General features: G+C 42.0%; 2 protein-coding genes and 1 long non-coding RNA gene across 3 annotated transcripts; all 3 read left to right on the forward strand.

The window, feature by feature from the left end:
• LOC120321575 lies at window positions 1–899 on the forward strand. The gene is made up of 2 exons (XR_005561275.2): window positions 1–676; window positions 749–899. It is a non-coding gene; the product is annotated as an uncharacterized LOC120321575 (long non-coding RNA).
• Window positions 900–1,089: 190 nt separating this feature from the next.
• Window positions 1,090–1,814, forward strand: LOC6533709 (V-type proton ATPase 16 kDa proteolipid subunit). The gene is made up of 2 exons (XM_002094378.3): window positions 1,090–1,186; window positions 1,238–1,814. The coding sequence occupies exon 2, from the start codon at window positions 1,251–1,253 to the stop codon at window positions 1,725–1,727; it is 477 nt and encodes a 158-aa protein (XP_002094414.1). The 5' UTR covers window positions 1,090–1,186; window positions 1,238–1,250; the 3' UTR covers window positions 1,728–1,814.
• A 976-nt stretch (window positions 1,815–2,790) lies between these two features.
• On the forward strand, window positions 2,791–3,436 carry LOC6533710 (V-type proton ATPase 16 kDa proteolipid subunit). The gene has a single exon (XM_002094379.3). The coding sequence runs from the start codon at window positions 2,900–2,902 to the stop codon at window positions 3,374–3,376; it is 477 nt and encodes a 158-aa protein (XP_002094415.1). The 5' UTR covers window positions 2,791–2,899; the 3' UTR covers window positions 3,377–3,436.
• The last annotated feature ends 11,634 nt before the right edge of the window (window positions 3,437–15,070 follow it).

The raw sequence follows: 15,070 nt of genomic DNA on the forward strand, positions 1-15,070 counted from the left end.
TAAAACTAAACTAGCTATATATATTCCAGATTTGACACCGAAAAAAATCGGCGGCAACTCTGGCGACTGCGAATGGGACTCAGAATGGGCCTGTGAGTGTGAGTATGAATGTGAGTGTGAGTGCGACTGGAGCTGTCGCTGAGCCTTCGGTTGACAGCTGTCAGTGTCAGTTTACATAATTTATAGATTTCAGCGCATAAAAAAGTCATAAAATTTACAATGTTGCTTTCAACAAAAACACATTCGGGCGATTCCTCTGATGCCTTATTTTTATGAGGCAAGACATCAATTTTCGCACAGCACAGTCTAGCCTGCCTATAGCCACTACACACACACACACACACACACATAACTATGCCATGTCCCATTTATATTTCTCAATTTTCCATTCCTCGAAGCAGGAGGAAAAGATTGTTTGTACTGCCATCACCATCGCCATCGGCTTTGGCATTCGAAATGCTTTTGATTTATTTGTATTTATGTGATTCCGTTCTCATACTCAACTCCAGCGATAAATTCTCGCACTCAACAAAATACATAAACGATTTATAGTTGCGAAAAGCGATCCGAACAATAACTAACAAACTGCACAATGGATTCGAAGTCGTATTCGTATTCGCATTCGGATACGGATTCATTCGGAGGCAACCCAAAAGGAGCTCAAGGTGGCACAGAAGTGAGGCTTTCGATGCTAAATCCCACAAGGCGGCATAAATCTTTAATCGACAACATTTCGCACTTTTTCCAGTTGCTTGTGATTAAGCCGGAAATGGAATCTTCATGGGAATTCAGCGAAATATCAGCGAGATATCTTGATTCCATACCTAATACACATTTGAATAGAAGATATTACCTTTAAACTTCATTTTCTTTAATAAATATGACTAGAGAATATAAAATAAACTATAAATGTTTGGATTTTATTCAGCTAAATTTAAAAACGGAAGTTAAATATTCCTATAGTTAAAGAATTATAATATAATATACATATATATTATATATATTTTTATTATTATATATTTTTTATAAAATAAATCTTATAATAACTAGGCATGTATCTAAAATGGAAAATACCATCCTGCAAACATTTGTAAAAATAAAAGTTCATAGAGTAGGCGTTGAGTATACAGCGAATAAATACGAATCAAAAATCGGTCGAGCAAGCGGAACTTCTGAATTGAAAGCAGTAAGTTTCTTGGGAAAACTAGCGCTGGGATTATCTTCTCGGTTTTTTCAGAATCCTAATCGAGATGGCGAAGGATACGGCTGATAAGGACAAGCCTGCGTACGCGATCTTCTTTGGCTCGATGGGCGCGGCATCGGCCATCATCTTTTCGGCCTTGGGAGCAGCATATGGAACTGCCAAATCCGGCACTGGAATCGCAGCCATGGCCGTAATGCGACCCGAACTCATCATGAAGTCGATCATACCCGTGGTGATGGCTGGCATCATTGCGATCTATGGCCTGGTGGTCTCTGTTCTGATAGCTGGAGCTCTGTCGGATTCTTATACCATTCGCAAGGGCTACATCCACTTGGCCGCCGGACTTTCGGTGGGTTTTGCCGGTTTGGCAGCTGGATTTGCCATTGGCATTGTGGGTGATGCCGGGGTGCGGGGCACTGCCCAGCAGCCACGCCTCTTTGTGGGCATGATCCTCATCCTGATCTTCGCCGAGGTGCTGGGACTTTATGGACTCATCGTCGCCATTTACCTGTACACCAAGTAATACGAATTTTCTACACAACAAAGCTATGTTTCAGCCCTCAGTTTGAGAGAAATTTAAAATAAAATGTTACATCTAGCCTTTTTACTAGTTTCAAATCGAACTAATTCGCCCAAGCGACACCTTAAATGGCAAGAAAAAAAGGAAAATTTAATTCTATATGATTTTTGCAAAATACCGGGACCAAAGCATACCTGCTTTGCAGCCAAGAAGCAATCAAGAATCCCCACTGCCACAGAACCCAGTCAGCAAAGTCGCCTGTGACAAATCTGGGCCAACTTAACAATCACATCACACGAACGCAGAGCCACTGACACAAAGTTACAAGCTCCCCCAAGGAATTTGCGGAATATGTATTCAAAATGCAAAGCAGCCGAGCTGGGGCCACAAATAAAAACGCCATGGAAAATGGAGGAGCAATTGAAGCGCCCCAACCCCCCAAACCCACCAACCCCCTAGCTCCACAAAAACAATTCCGTCCCTTTTTCCAACAGCGCTGGCAACAAATTTCCATTTTAAGGAAAAACGAAACAACAACAACAGCACGTTGTTGTTGAGGTGCTGAGGTGGGGACTTTCCAAAAGTGTCGCCCTTTTTAAGCTCGATAGTCGAGTAGGGCTCATATTTTCCAATTTGTTTAATTGAAACAAGTGGAGGGTAACGAAAAAAGCGCTGAAAGGCAATGGGGAAAACCACTCAAAGTGAATAAGAAACCGCAGCTTCGATTTTCAATACAGAGAATGGGTTTTGCTTTGCGGTCCCTCGAGGATATAAATTTTGTAAAACCGTGAAAACAGCTTCACAAATATGTACACTTTATTAAAATTGGAAAGAATTATGCAAGCTGAAGTTACAAGAAATATTAAAGCGATTAAAAATAGAGAATTATTAAGGATTTTAATTAAAAGTATTATTTTAAAGATAAAATTCAGTAAACTCATAAACTCTTTCTTGAAATGAAACTCACACAATATAACTCCCTGATTAAAAGATAATGCTCATTCGTTAGGCAATAATTAGCATTTCTATTACATCAAGCCAATCTATAATGAATATTTTAGTGTAGCAAAAACACAGTATGCCTTTTTCCGAAATACTTTGATTGGGATAGCATTTCTTTCAATTTTCCACATTTTTCCGATTCTCGAAAGCAGCTAGATTTCCATGAAAGCAAAATGGTTACTGCCGAAGTAGAGGAAGAACCCCTTTACTCATACTTCCTGGGATGCACGGGTGCTGCAGTGGCGATCATATTCACAACCATGGGAGCCTCCTACGGCACATCGTTATCCGGACTTGGCATCGCCACCATGGCCGTGAACCGACCGGACATGATCATGAAGTCCATCATTCCGGTCGTCATGGCGGGCATCATCGCGATCTACGGCCTGGTGGTCTCGGTTCTGATAGCCGGATCGATTGGCGATGACTACACGATGGATGCCGGTTATGTGCATCTGGGCGCTGGATTGTCCGTCGGATTGCCTGGACTTACGGCCGGAATAGCCATTGGAATCGCTGGCGATGCTGGAGTCCGGGGCACCGCCGAGCAGCCACGCCTCTTCGTGGGCATGGTCCTGATCCTGATCTTCGCCGAGGTCCTGGCTCTGTACGGCCTCATTGTGGCCATCTACTTGTACACGAAACTATAAGTATCTATATGTTATATAATAATATATATAAGTATGTAGCTTGTTTTTATCAGCACAATATACCATACTGTTTTTATTTAGTTAAATTAGTTTAAGAATGTATATAGAAGGTCAGTTTAATATCATTAAAATATCTAAAAATATATATAATAAATATCCTGCAAGCAGCATTCATACGTTAAAATAAAAGTTAAATTTTTTGCAAAATGGAAATGAGACTTATTACATTTCTTTCCGTGTTAATGGCAGCAAACCATAACCATCTTCATCTCCATCAGGCCGTCAAAGAGCAATCAAATCAATAGGGCGGGATGAAATAAGAACCGAATTCCTTTCCAAAAGGTGTTCATATGTGAAAAAAGGTATGCGTTTCAATTTACATTTCGGTGGCAGGCAAATAATACGCTTTTTGTGTACGCACGTGTGACATTTTCGGCGAACTTTCTTCGAATCGAAGTGTGTTTGCATAATAAATATGATAACACACACAAAATATCGATTCGATTCCAACCGCAAATCCCTTTTGGGTCTCCATCGAAAGGCATCGAAAGTAATAAACGAAAATTTGCAATTTACTTACGGATTCGGAGGATTTATGGTTCACCTTCCTGAAGATAATTGTTTTCACTTCCGCTGCCATTCATTGAACTTTTAATGCTGGAATAACAGTAAGTAAGTGGGTGGGTTTATTTTGGGTTCAATGGGTGGGTGGTCTTAGGAGCCGGAGAAAAGCGGAAGTGCCACGCCCACTTGCCATCGCCCACAACTGACAAAGTGCTTAGCGAAATGGGTTTATTAAGTGCAAACACTTTGCACAAATGGCTGGCAAACATAAATAAATATGTATTTAGGCCGTAATGTGCGGCAGGATTGAGCATGTGAAAGTAGAAAGTCTTTCCACAAAATAAATCGAGCCTTGTATGCCATTTGAAATAATCGAATTAGTGCTTCATATGGAAATGAGCAACTTGTTCTTGTTTTAATTAAAGCAACGCCCAAAGAAACTCCCAAAGAAACCTGCAAAGAAAATTCCAAAGATAGGTTTATAATCAAAATATACCAAATAGACTTTCATTTACCTCAAAAGAAAATTCCCAAGACATGCATATATTCAAAATATACCAAATAGACTTTCATTTATTTTATTAATGGTCAACGGAATCGAATTTCCTTTGTACAAATGCTGCATGACCTCCATCGAAATCAAATATAAATCAAGAAGCGGTTTGTCAAATCCGCAGACTTGCCCAGCAATCCACTTCTGTCATACATCAAATGTACATCAATGCAGAGGACTTTTGTTTGCTGGAAAGTTGGGAAAACCATTTGTGAGCTGGTCCTGGGTGGAGGGGTGGTGGGTGGTGTTTTGCTTGAGGGGCGGCGATTTATTATGGCCGAAAATGTGGTTTCCATTAAAGCCGCACACATCAATTGTGGTCAAGAGCGGTCGAAATGGCCAAAGGCCATTTGACTTTAATTTTAATGTCCCTGGCAGATTTCGCCATTTGCCTTCCATTTGCAATCTTTATTCATTCATTCAGTCAAGCAAACACTCATTGAGCAACTTGCTCGTTTTCGCATCCCATCATCATTATGATCAGCTTAATATGACTCGAGTTGTGAGTGTAGGAACATTGGATTAGTCACTGAGTTCAGAGTGTTGTTAGGTTCTTGAGTTTGCTGATATGAGCCACACTTCAAAAAATCATTATTAAGCACTAAATTATAATATTCCTTATATTTTAAGTTCCCAAGAAAGCTCATACTTATGTGCATCATTGTAACTCCTCAAGAGTAACTAAGATTCGACTTCGCGGCGACATTTGCCCTCAACGGACTAATTTCATTTTCGTATTTCTGTGGCTGAGTATCCAATGATTTGGAAACAATTTATATATTGTATATATGACTGGAGTTTGCTGCTGGGGTTTTGGGATATGGCTTGGATGTGGGGATGGTTATATTATGCTGTGCGACAAGGACATTTATTTCTTGCTGATTTCATTTCATCGGATTGCGACCAACTCCAACCGCTGCTCTCAATAAATACGAAATAAACACTAAATGTGTAGTTGGTTGCCTTCGCTTTTCCTTCTTTTTTATATACATTTTTTTTCTTTTTTTTTTTTTGCTTTTTTTTTTGCTGATTGAAGCTTTTCCTGTTGGCAACACCTCAGAGGGCTGACTTTTGTCCTTCGCTCATGGCATGTTTGTCCTTTGCCTTTCCGATGCCACGCCCCCCGCATGCCGAGCTGCGAATCCAAAGTCCTGAGTCCCATGAATCCCCCACTCCAACTCCCACTCCCAGTGCCAATTCCATTCCCAAACCCGAAAACCCAAGCCGAATCCCATTCCCATTCCCATTCTGATTCCGATTCCCATTCCCATTCCCCTTCCATTCATCAGCGCGTGCTTGTGTTGTGTTGTTTCCTTTGCATTGAATTATTTTCCTCCTGTCGCACAATTTTCCTCTGACCTCTGACCTCCGCTATCGTCCGCCTCGGCATTCATATCATTCGCTTTTTCGGGCGTGTTGAAGCGATGTGTTAAATATCTGCCAAATTGAATCGCGATGGCAACCAGCAGGTGGTGCAGAAAGTGGCGAACATGCAGGATATCTCAGCAGTCAGTCAATCCAAAGCAAGTGCACACAAAGAACTTAAGCGTTCATAATTTAAAATAATAAATAATATAAAAATTAACTAAAAATATTCAGAATTCCTTCTTCTTTTAACTTCCTTGAGAGACAGACAGATTCTAATGAAGTCTGGCCTTTTTCCTGGTGTTATAAATTATTATTACGTCAATACGATTTCGGTTTCCTTTGTTGACGACGACTTTGGGAATTTCATTTTGTCCCAGAATTTTCACAATGGAAAAGGTCAACTGAGCAGAATCCAGTGCAATATCCGAGCTCAGCAAAAAGTGGAAAGCCTGTTCCAAATCGAGCAAAAGTGATTTACAGTGGTGTCAGTTGGCCTTTGAAGGCATTTCAGTTTCATGAAAATGCTAAAAGTTACTTATCAGCTTTAAGTATAATCATATTAAGAAGGAATAAGACTTTAAGTAGATTTTAACAATTGCATATTGATAAAGTGCAGCAGATTTTTCGCAGCTCCCCATGCTAAATAAGTTATTACTATGGAAAACCTAAAAACTATTTGTTATTTATTTAAAGTGGTGACAATTTAAGGCTCCACTTGATTGCGTGCATAGTAAAACACATGTGGAGCCAAATTTGCAGTCAGTAAAGACAGTGGCAGTGGAAGTCTGGGAGTCAATCCAGGACAATTCGCTGAAAATCAAATTTATTTGCCAACCGCACAGAAATTATGAGACGACAGGAGCGATGGAGCGATGGAGCTATGGAGCAATGGAGCTATGGAGCTATGGAGCTATGGAGCTATGGAGCAATGGGGCGATGGAGCTCCACATGTGCGTTTTATTGCATTCGGTATGCGTTCCAATTGCGTGATTCGCCCGGAAGGCGGAACCCCATCCTGAATCCGCATCCGTATCCCCAACTAGGAGGGTCACATCCACGCAGAGCCACCACCTCCATAACTATTAAGATGGGGCGGGATGGGGCACGCCCCACAATCTTCGGCAGACAATGGTTGGATATGGCTTTTGTACGTTCGAGTATTTTTATTCATTCTATTCCGTTGGCTTTTTTTTTGTATTTTTTTTTTATTTTATTTATTTATTTCGCTCGCCGCATGTCCACCCTCCGACGCATTCGAACAAAAATAAGATTTTTATTTTATGCTCACAGTATGTTGTAAATCTTGTCGCTGCTGCTGATGAAACGAAACGAAATTAAGAATTTTCTTCTTTTTTTTTTTTTTATTTCTCCTTCGCAATTTCAGTAATAAAAGAAATGCCAAGCGGGATGATGACGGGGATGGCACAGGACACGGAGAGGACAGCACAGGACGAAAAGGAGAGGAATGGAACAGGACGAAGGACGAAGGACGAAGGCAGTGGGTTGTGCGTTGGTTTCTAGGCGAGCCAAGTGCCGAGTGCCGAGTGCCGGATGCCATCCTGCCCAGCCCGACATTTCATTATGAAATCATTTGGTATTTATTATTTCGTTTATGTGGTTCCATTTGAGATATTGCCTTCATTTGCCGCGTTGTTAATGGCGACCGTGAAGAAATCATTCCAAAAGCTGCTTCCGAAATTTGGAACCTTTGAAATGTGAGCAACAAGCAAGGACTTAATTGGAAATACTGCATTTCTTAATATGTAAACAATAGCTTAAGTACAAACTTACATAACTAACTTGTAAGTATGAACATAGGAATGGGGAATAAAGGTTGCTGTATCCTTAAAACTTATGAATAAAAAGCAAGTAAGTAAGAAACTGATTCCTTTTCCTGCATTTCAGTCTGTCATGTAATAAACAAAATGTGTCTGTTGTAGCTGACTTATTTTAGAGTAGAGAACCAGGTACTGCGATTTGCTGAGTGTACCTTGCCGTGAATGAACAACATTCTGTTGCTCAAAAGCATACTTTCGAATCGGATGTTAATTCAGGGAAACTACGACGTTATCCTGCATGCACTGGGGAATTCGCACCCGCATTCTCCGCATCAATCTTATGAAATGCCGCATTCGCCGCTCTTAACCCTTTTCCTCGTCCATTAACCCACATTCTGGCACATTCTAGCACCCCACTATGCGCCCGGGATCAGTCTAAATGTTTTTGTGTAAACACGAAAGTTCGACCAAGGACTCCATCGTCCTTGTCCAACATCCACCACCTACTAAACCACCCACTTGGCCACCCACCACGCCCACTTACTGACCCAGTGGGTGGCGCTGGGCGGACACACTGCTCGGTAATTGTGTGCGCCTTTGTTGCCGCTGCAGCTTTTGCACTTTACTTCCTTCTTTCGGCTTTGTTTTTCGCACAGTGAGCAGAATAAGTGCACGACCCTGCAGCTGGCGGGGATTGGGGTTTGCTCCAGAGATGCCAATTCTGTCTGCAAAAAGGTGGAATCTCTTATAAATATCTTCATTTAATATATAAATATTTTTTAATATTTTATTACACAACAAATGTCGTCTTCTATTTTGCAGCATAACTTGGCTCTCCTTTCTTAATAATACATAATAAAGCATATTAAAATAGTTCTTTTAAATGCTACTTCTTGAATAATTGTTAAGTTAACTTAACTATGTAAGGATGTATGCAGTTTCTATGATTAATATTGTCCATAGCCCACATAAAAATCGTTTCATTAGTATTACTTTCAGCAGTATTACTCACTCATTTGCCGGTTGGCATTACACGGGTTTAGCAGCAGGCCGCCGGCATCACTGGTCGTCGGATCCGGGTGTTTGAACGGCGGACAGCTACAGCTCCGGGTTGCTACTTGTCCGGACTTTGCTTGCCTTCCGTTTTGTTGGCGCTCCTTTGTTGCTGCCTTACACAATGACTTAAGCTGAAATGTCAATTGGATGTGCATGGCACGACCAGAATCATCGGCTCCTGGAATGGGAATGGGAATGGGAGTGGGAGTGGGATTGGGAGTGGCACTGGCGATGGGATTGGCCATGGAATAGGAATAGGAATAGGGATAGGAATAGGGAGCTGGAGCTGGAGCAGGACCTCGCCGAGTGCCAGGACGACCATGGCCTGAAATGGGAATGAGTATGATGGTAATACACCCCCGGGGTAAACGGCGAACGTAACGCTGAAAAAGTGCTTGTGACAGCAGACTCTGTACCCAAACCAATCCAAACCAAACCAACTCATTCCACACCAACCCAGTCCAGTTCCAGTTCCATCTCCATCTGGGAACCAAAGCACAGAAAATCCTTTCTTGAGCTAATAGAATTCAAACGCATGAAGGCTTTGAATAGGTTCGTTTTCGAAGGACGCCGCATTGACGCTGAGCTTCGTTCATTTTCCCCCAGCGGAAAAGTGGACGGAGGTGGAAAAGTGAAAGTACGTGACACTACATGGCCCAAGCAGGACGAGGGTTACTCGGAAAACCCCATCAGTAGATTAGTTAATCACACAAACATATGCATATATCCTTTCAATGAAACACAAACTAAATTTAATCAAAAAAAGCTTGATATTATACTTGAATACCTATTGTTAAAACAACTAACTTGCAATATAAAACATGAAAATAAAATTATGTATTGTACACCATTAGTAGTTTAGTTTTTAAGAAAAGTATTCACTAGTTCAAAACACCTTGCTTTGTTGACTATTATTTAAGTTGCACTTCTATTACCAAAAACTCCTTTAAAATAGGCCTGAAAGTACGGCTTAAGCCGCTGAACTTTAAAAGAGGTCCTTAAGAACCGGTATTTTTAGAATCCACCCTCGTTCGCCTGGCAGAAGATGTCTTTGACGTGGCCAGCACAGGTCGGTAAGTGGTGCTGAGGGCAGGACAGGATGGCAGGACTTCTGTGGAGCCATCCTGTGTATAGTTTGTTTCATAAGTTTCGCAAAAACCATTAACGACGCTCCACAGCTTCGCCCTGCCTTCAACTTGGTCTACTTCGTTCAAATTGAAAAGAAACAAGTGAAAAGCTGAAAACTTTTAAAAGTTTGAATTCTCAGCGCTTTCCTACGGACCACCTCCTCTTTCGGCTGGATACTTTGTGGGCTTGTGAGCTTGTGGGCAGTGCTCAGAATGGGAGCTGCTCATTTGGTCAGCAAGACGCGTTTTTGGGGGGGGGGCTTGTCCACTTCTTGACGTGACTCGAACCTGAGCAAAATTGGCCAAAAAGGAGCAGCCAAAAATTTGGAATTCGTTGCCTCGTCTCAGCATTTTCTGGCCCCAGCTAATGGCTGTGAAAATGACTAAGTGAATTTCCATCGAGGAGCGTGAGGTTTTGAATTCAGCACGGGTCAGGGGTAACTAATAGCATTCGGCAGCAACTAAGGAGACATGAAATTCGAAGTTTAACGATGCGCAGTTGGCCAAGAGCTTAGCGTTCTATTCATAAGAAGTTTTCACATATTTTCATACTTAACAATATTTGAAGCCCTCTCAATGGCCAATTGGTATTATCTGCATAGCTAAGTAGTCCCTGTGCACATGCAATCATACATAATGTTATTAACTAGTCAATCATAGTGGGGGTGTCTTGCCAATCTGGCCAACTGTGGGAACCTGGCAAAATGGTGTATGCACTTAGTTCCCTGCCAAGCTGAATAATGAAACGCATTGCGGTTTGGGGTTTGGAGCTCCGTTGGTCATGGGGAATGGATACCAGGTAATACTGGTAATACTTGTATGCAATGCAGTGGAAGGGTCGGTCGCTGCTGTTTGATTTCTGCATTATTCAGACTATATTCATGGGGCTCAATTAAATGGGCGTCGCGGTTATTCCACCGCATTGTCACTAGCTTCTTGCTCTGTTTTGCATTTCCAAGTGGATATCGATTCAGTCAGACAGCAAGGAATAGCAAATCTCGAACTATGTGTGAATAGAACAAAAATAGAATTCTATGTTGAATATATGAACTGGGATTACATTCTAAAAAGGCAAAGATGAGGCAAAGGAACTTTACAATATAATAAGAAATACTTACAATTTTCAAATGAAGAAGAAGTTAAATAGCACAGGCTAGAAAATCCAAGAAAATCAAAATAAGTCTTGCAGTTATGAGCCAGAAATGCCTCTTAAATATGTACATGCCGTTGCAGGATGCAAACAAATCGCCATTTTAGCCCTCCAGTAGTTTATTTAAATGTCCCAGCTCGTATTCGGAATTATTAAAATAAATTTGTAATGCAAAAAGCCTGCAATAAATTTGGACACCCCGCAAACACATCGCCAGAATTGCCAACGCCGCAAGCTGCAAAACAGCCAAATATAAATAGGTTGTGGGTAGTGACAGGCGGGTTACGAGGATTCGTGGCTTACGAGAAGGATACAAGGATTCGTGGCCTGAAAGTCCTGGCTGAAAGCGGTGGCTTTGGCTGCCTTGGGTGGCAACTGGGCCGCTGATGTGTGCTTGTCGTCGGCACGGCACAAAGTACTTGAAGAATTACACACAATGCATGCATTATTCATGCTTACTTCAGAATTTGCGTTACAAAGTAAAAAATGTTGTAAGGACACTTGTGTGCCATGCCAGGCCCAAGTCCTCAGTCCTCAGTCCTCGGTCCTCTCCTAGCCACCCAAAGGCAAGGAGCACAGGAGCGAGTCCCGGCGAATGTGGAGTGCGACCAAAACACGAGCAGGAAGTGTGAATGAGAAAGCCGAGGAGCGGGCCAAGGAGCGGGCACAAGGAGCACTCGTCGCCCCAAAAGGACCAAATGGAAAAGTGCAAAATATTCGAGGTAGCATAAGCGCAAAGCCCACAGACCGCTGATAGATTAGAGTTGCTGCTGGTCGTTGGGCTCGTCGAGATGCACTGTAAAAAAAGAGGTTACCATTGCGCTGAAAGAGTCCCACAACATCTTAAAAACTTTTAAAAATAGAAAAAGAACTCCCGTAGAGTTTATGATTATGATTATGTCATTAATCATGTTTCGCAACAGACGCCTAAGTCAAACATACAAACTTATTGCTATTTAAGGGGTATCTGTTAGTCGAGGCACTGGACTTAAGCGCTTCATCTGGTTTTTTGCTTATTACTTATTGCTATTAAGCGGGTATTTGTTGATAAGTGCTTCATCTGGTTTTTTGCTTATTATTTATTAATAATTAACGAGTATCTGTTAGTCGAGGCACTCGACTTTAGCGCTTTATCTCGTTTTATGCTGCGAATGATTGCTTGTTTACAGGGCTAAAGTTTCTTGAAAGTTAAAAATGCACATAAAATAGTCACGAAAGTATATTGATACCCCTTTAAGCTACTAATTTCTGCCAGTGCATCCGCTACATGGCATGTAAATTGCGTTGCGGTGACTTGGAAGGGGCGACGTCGCCAGCACCAGGGGACAAATGTACATAATCATGTCAGATGTCAGCCGAAACGAAACGAAATGAGTAACGAGTCCAGAAATCCAGCAATCCAGGCATCCAGAAATCTAGAAATGCAGAAGTGCCAGCAGGCCCTTTGATTGCCTTGGAGCACTGCCTCAAATAAATGGGGACCATCACTTGATGGCAATTGCTCGCCTTGTTCTCTCGACTCCTTTCGGAATGCTTCACTTTCTTTGTGTGCGGTTCACGGTTTCCGATGTGGAGGAGTCCTGCTGCAGTGGAGAACTGGCAAAGGAGGAGCACACTGCGTTCAATCAAGTTTAAATTTAAATATTTCCAGCCAAACACAAATTGACAGCCAAATGACAGCTCTGATTACGTCCTTCTGTTTTGAGCGATGTGCTGAAGAATTCGCGTGCGACTATTTCGGTTTAATAATTTGGCAGCTTAAAAAGAACACATTTTGATGCAAAACATGTTGTTTCGTGATAAAGAAAAAGGGAAGCTAATTCAAAGAAAAAAGGATTTCCCTTTAAAATGCTGCTTCGCTGCTTCGCTTTAACGTGGCCCAAAAACGGGGAAGGCAGATGAAAGTCAAATGAAATGGAGCCGAATCGCTGGCGTCTTATCAAACCGCACACGCGCCCATCTTGTTCATCAGGAGCAGCAGGAGGAGGAGGAGCAGAAGCAGGAGGAGAAGCAGGAGCAGGAGAAGAACCACACTACCACTACCACAGCCACTACCGCCGTCATCATCATCTTGGTGATGCTGCAGGAAAAGAAACAGAAATCTACTACATCATAAACTAGAAAGATGCGGTGTGGGTGGAGCAGAGTGGAGCAGAGTGGAGATGGCCATGCCTGGTGCGGATGGGTGGTTTTCGAAATTATGTTGATAACCTCGCATGATCCTGACATTAGAGCTGCTCGGGTGCTCGGTGGCTGCTGTCGACAACGAGCGACCTGGGAGGGAATTGGGATGATGGGGCGGGATGAAATGGCCCGGGATGCGAATCCGAATGCCAATGCGGATGGCTATGGAGTTGGATGTAGGATGCTGGAGCTGAATGTTGGATACTGAATGCTGGATACTGGATGCTGGGAGAGATGGAGATGGAGATGTGCACGTACCGACTTAAGTATATTCAAGCATATGGAGGGAATCAAGTGAAAATCAATAAAACCCAAACACGTCTGCACAAATCACATGAAAATCGATGTTCATGGCAGTTACCGCTCCTCCAACTTTGCGCCAAAAACTACACTGTGCAAACAAATGGAGATTATCAACAATTCAACTATTCAAATTCAATTCAACAAATGAAAATTATTAACAAATCAACTATTTGCAGCTATAAGTAATGATTTAGAAAAAATAAAATGCCTATATGTTCTCACACTTTCGAACTACTATAAAAACCTAATATACTTGAGGCACTAATTAAATTTATTAAAAGCTAATAAATACATTAAACTATTCCAATAAATTCCTGTAAGTTTCTATAAGTTCTTATAAATTAAGTTACTTTCCGAAAATGCAATTCTTTGGACTGCTTTTATTTGTAAGTAGGAAAGTCGTAAGTAGGAAAATGCAACTAATTAAGAGGCCATTATTTCTCGCAGTGCAGCGTTGGGCGCGAGAACTAAAAAGCCACTCTACGGCAGCTCCAGTTTCCTGCTGCCCGGCGATGTATCGAAGAACTTAAAGGATTGCCGCTCGTGTTGTTGTAGCTACTTTATTGGGAAAACGTGCAGCGCATTAGAAGAGCCGGCTCCACAATTTCCTCCTGCGCCACAAAGGCCCACTAAGTGCTCCATTCGACGAAGGCGATTGCGATGGCAATGGCTAGATGGTTGGATGGTTAGATGGCATAGGAGTTTGGGCATTGGGCATTTGGCTTTGGGTTGCAGGAAAGGGCGTTCATTTGTATCCCATTTGGAATCCCCGGGAAGCTTCTACGGTTCCGTTCGGAATTCGGAATTGGGAATTCTGATCCTGCGAAGAAAGGATTGCCAGCCTAAGTGGCCAGCAGAAAGCAGCTTTGGTTGGAGGCTTTTAGCAACCAATTCTTACGGCTCCCATTCCGCAGCACATTTGTCCTGCGAAGTGCATTTGTGTGTCTGTAAACGTGAAGGTTTTTCCTGTCGGCTTACCTATGTATAGTATGTATGTAGCTACCACCTGTGGAAAAGTTTCAAATCACAAGGAAACATCGAAACTTAATGGAAATGCTGTATGGATTCCATTTATGGTTGATAAGTTGGCATGGGTGTGAGAAATAATAATAGTACAACCCTTACGTTACTTCTTAACCCCATGGGACCCATCACGTAGTCGAATAGCATTACGCTGTAATTTAATTTTAAAACCCATTTTTTCTCGTTAGTACTTTTATTATAAAAGCTTCTTTAAACTATGTAGCTAGGAAACTATTTGCAGATTCTTTCGGTAGAATTTTGATTAACGAGCTAAATTCTCTTAAAGTAGTATTTCCGTAATCATTTGCAGATACTTTTAAAAGAAAAACTGTCCGTTTTTTTTTTGCGGAGTAAACGTCTTTGAAATGCGGACGGGTCTATTAAGCTGCTGACTTGAGTGTTCGGTGGGTGAGTTGGAGTTGGAGTTGTTGGCCGCCCCGAAACATCTCATTTGGCTGGATTCCCGACGGGACGTATTTAGGTTAAACTCGTGTGGAAACTCACTCACATAAATCATGCATTTGATTAATTGTATGCCACTGACTTTTATCCTGTTCGACGCTGCTGCAGCGTGGCTACGAGAATTTC

The sequence above is a fragment of the Drosophila yakuba genome, chromosome 3L (assembly GCF_016746365.2).
Source record: "Drosophila yakuba strain Tai18E2 chromosome 3L, Prin_Dyak_Tai18E2_2.1, whole genome shotgun sequence".
NCBI classification, from domain to species: domain Eukaryota; kingdom Metazoa; phylum Arthropoda; class Insecta; order Diptera; family Drosophilidae; genus Drosophila; species Drosophila yakuba.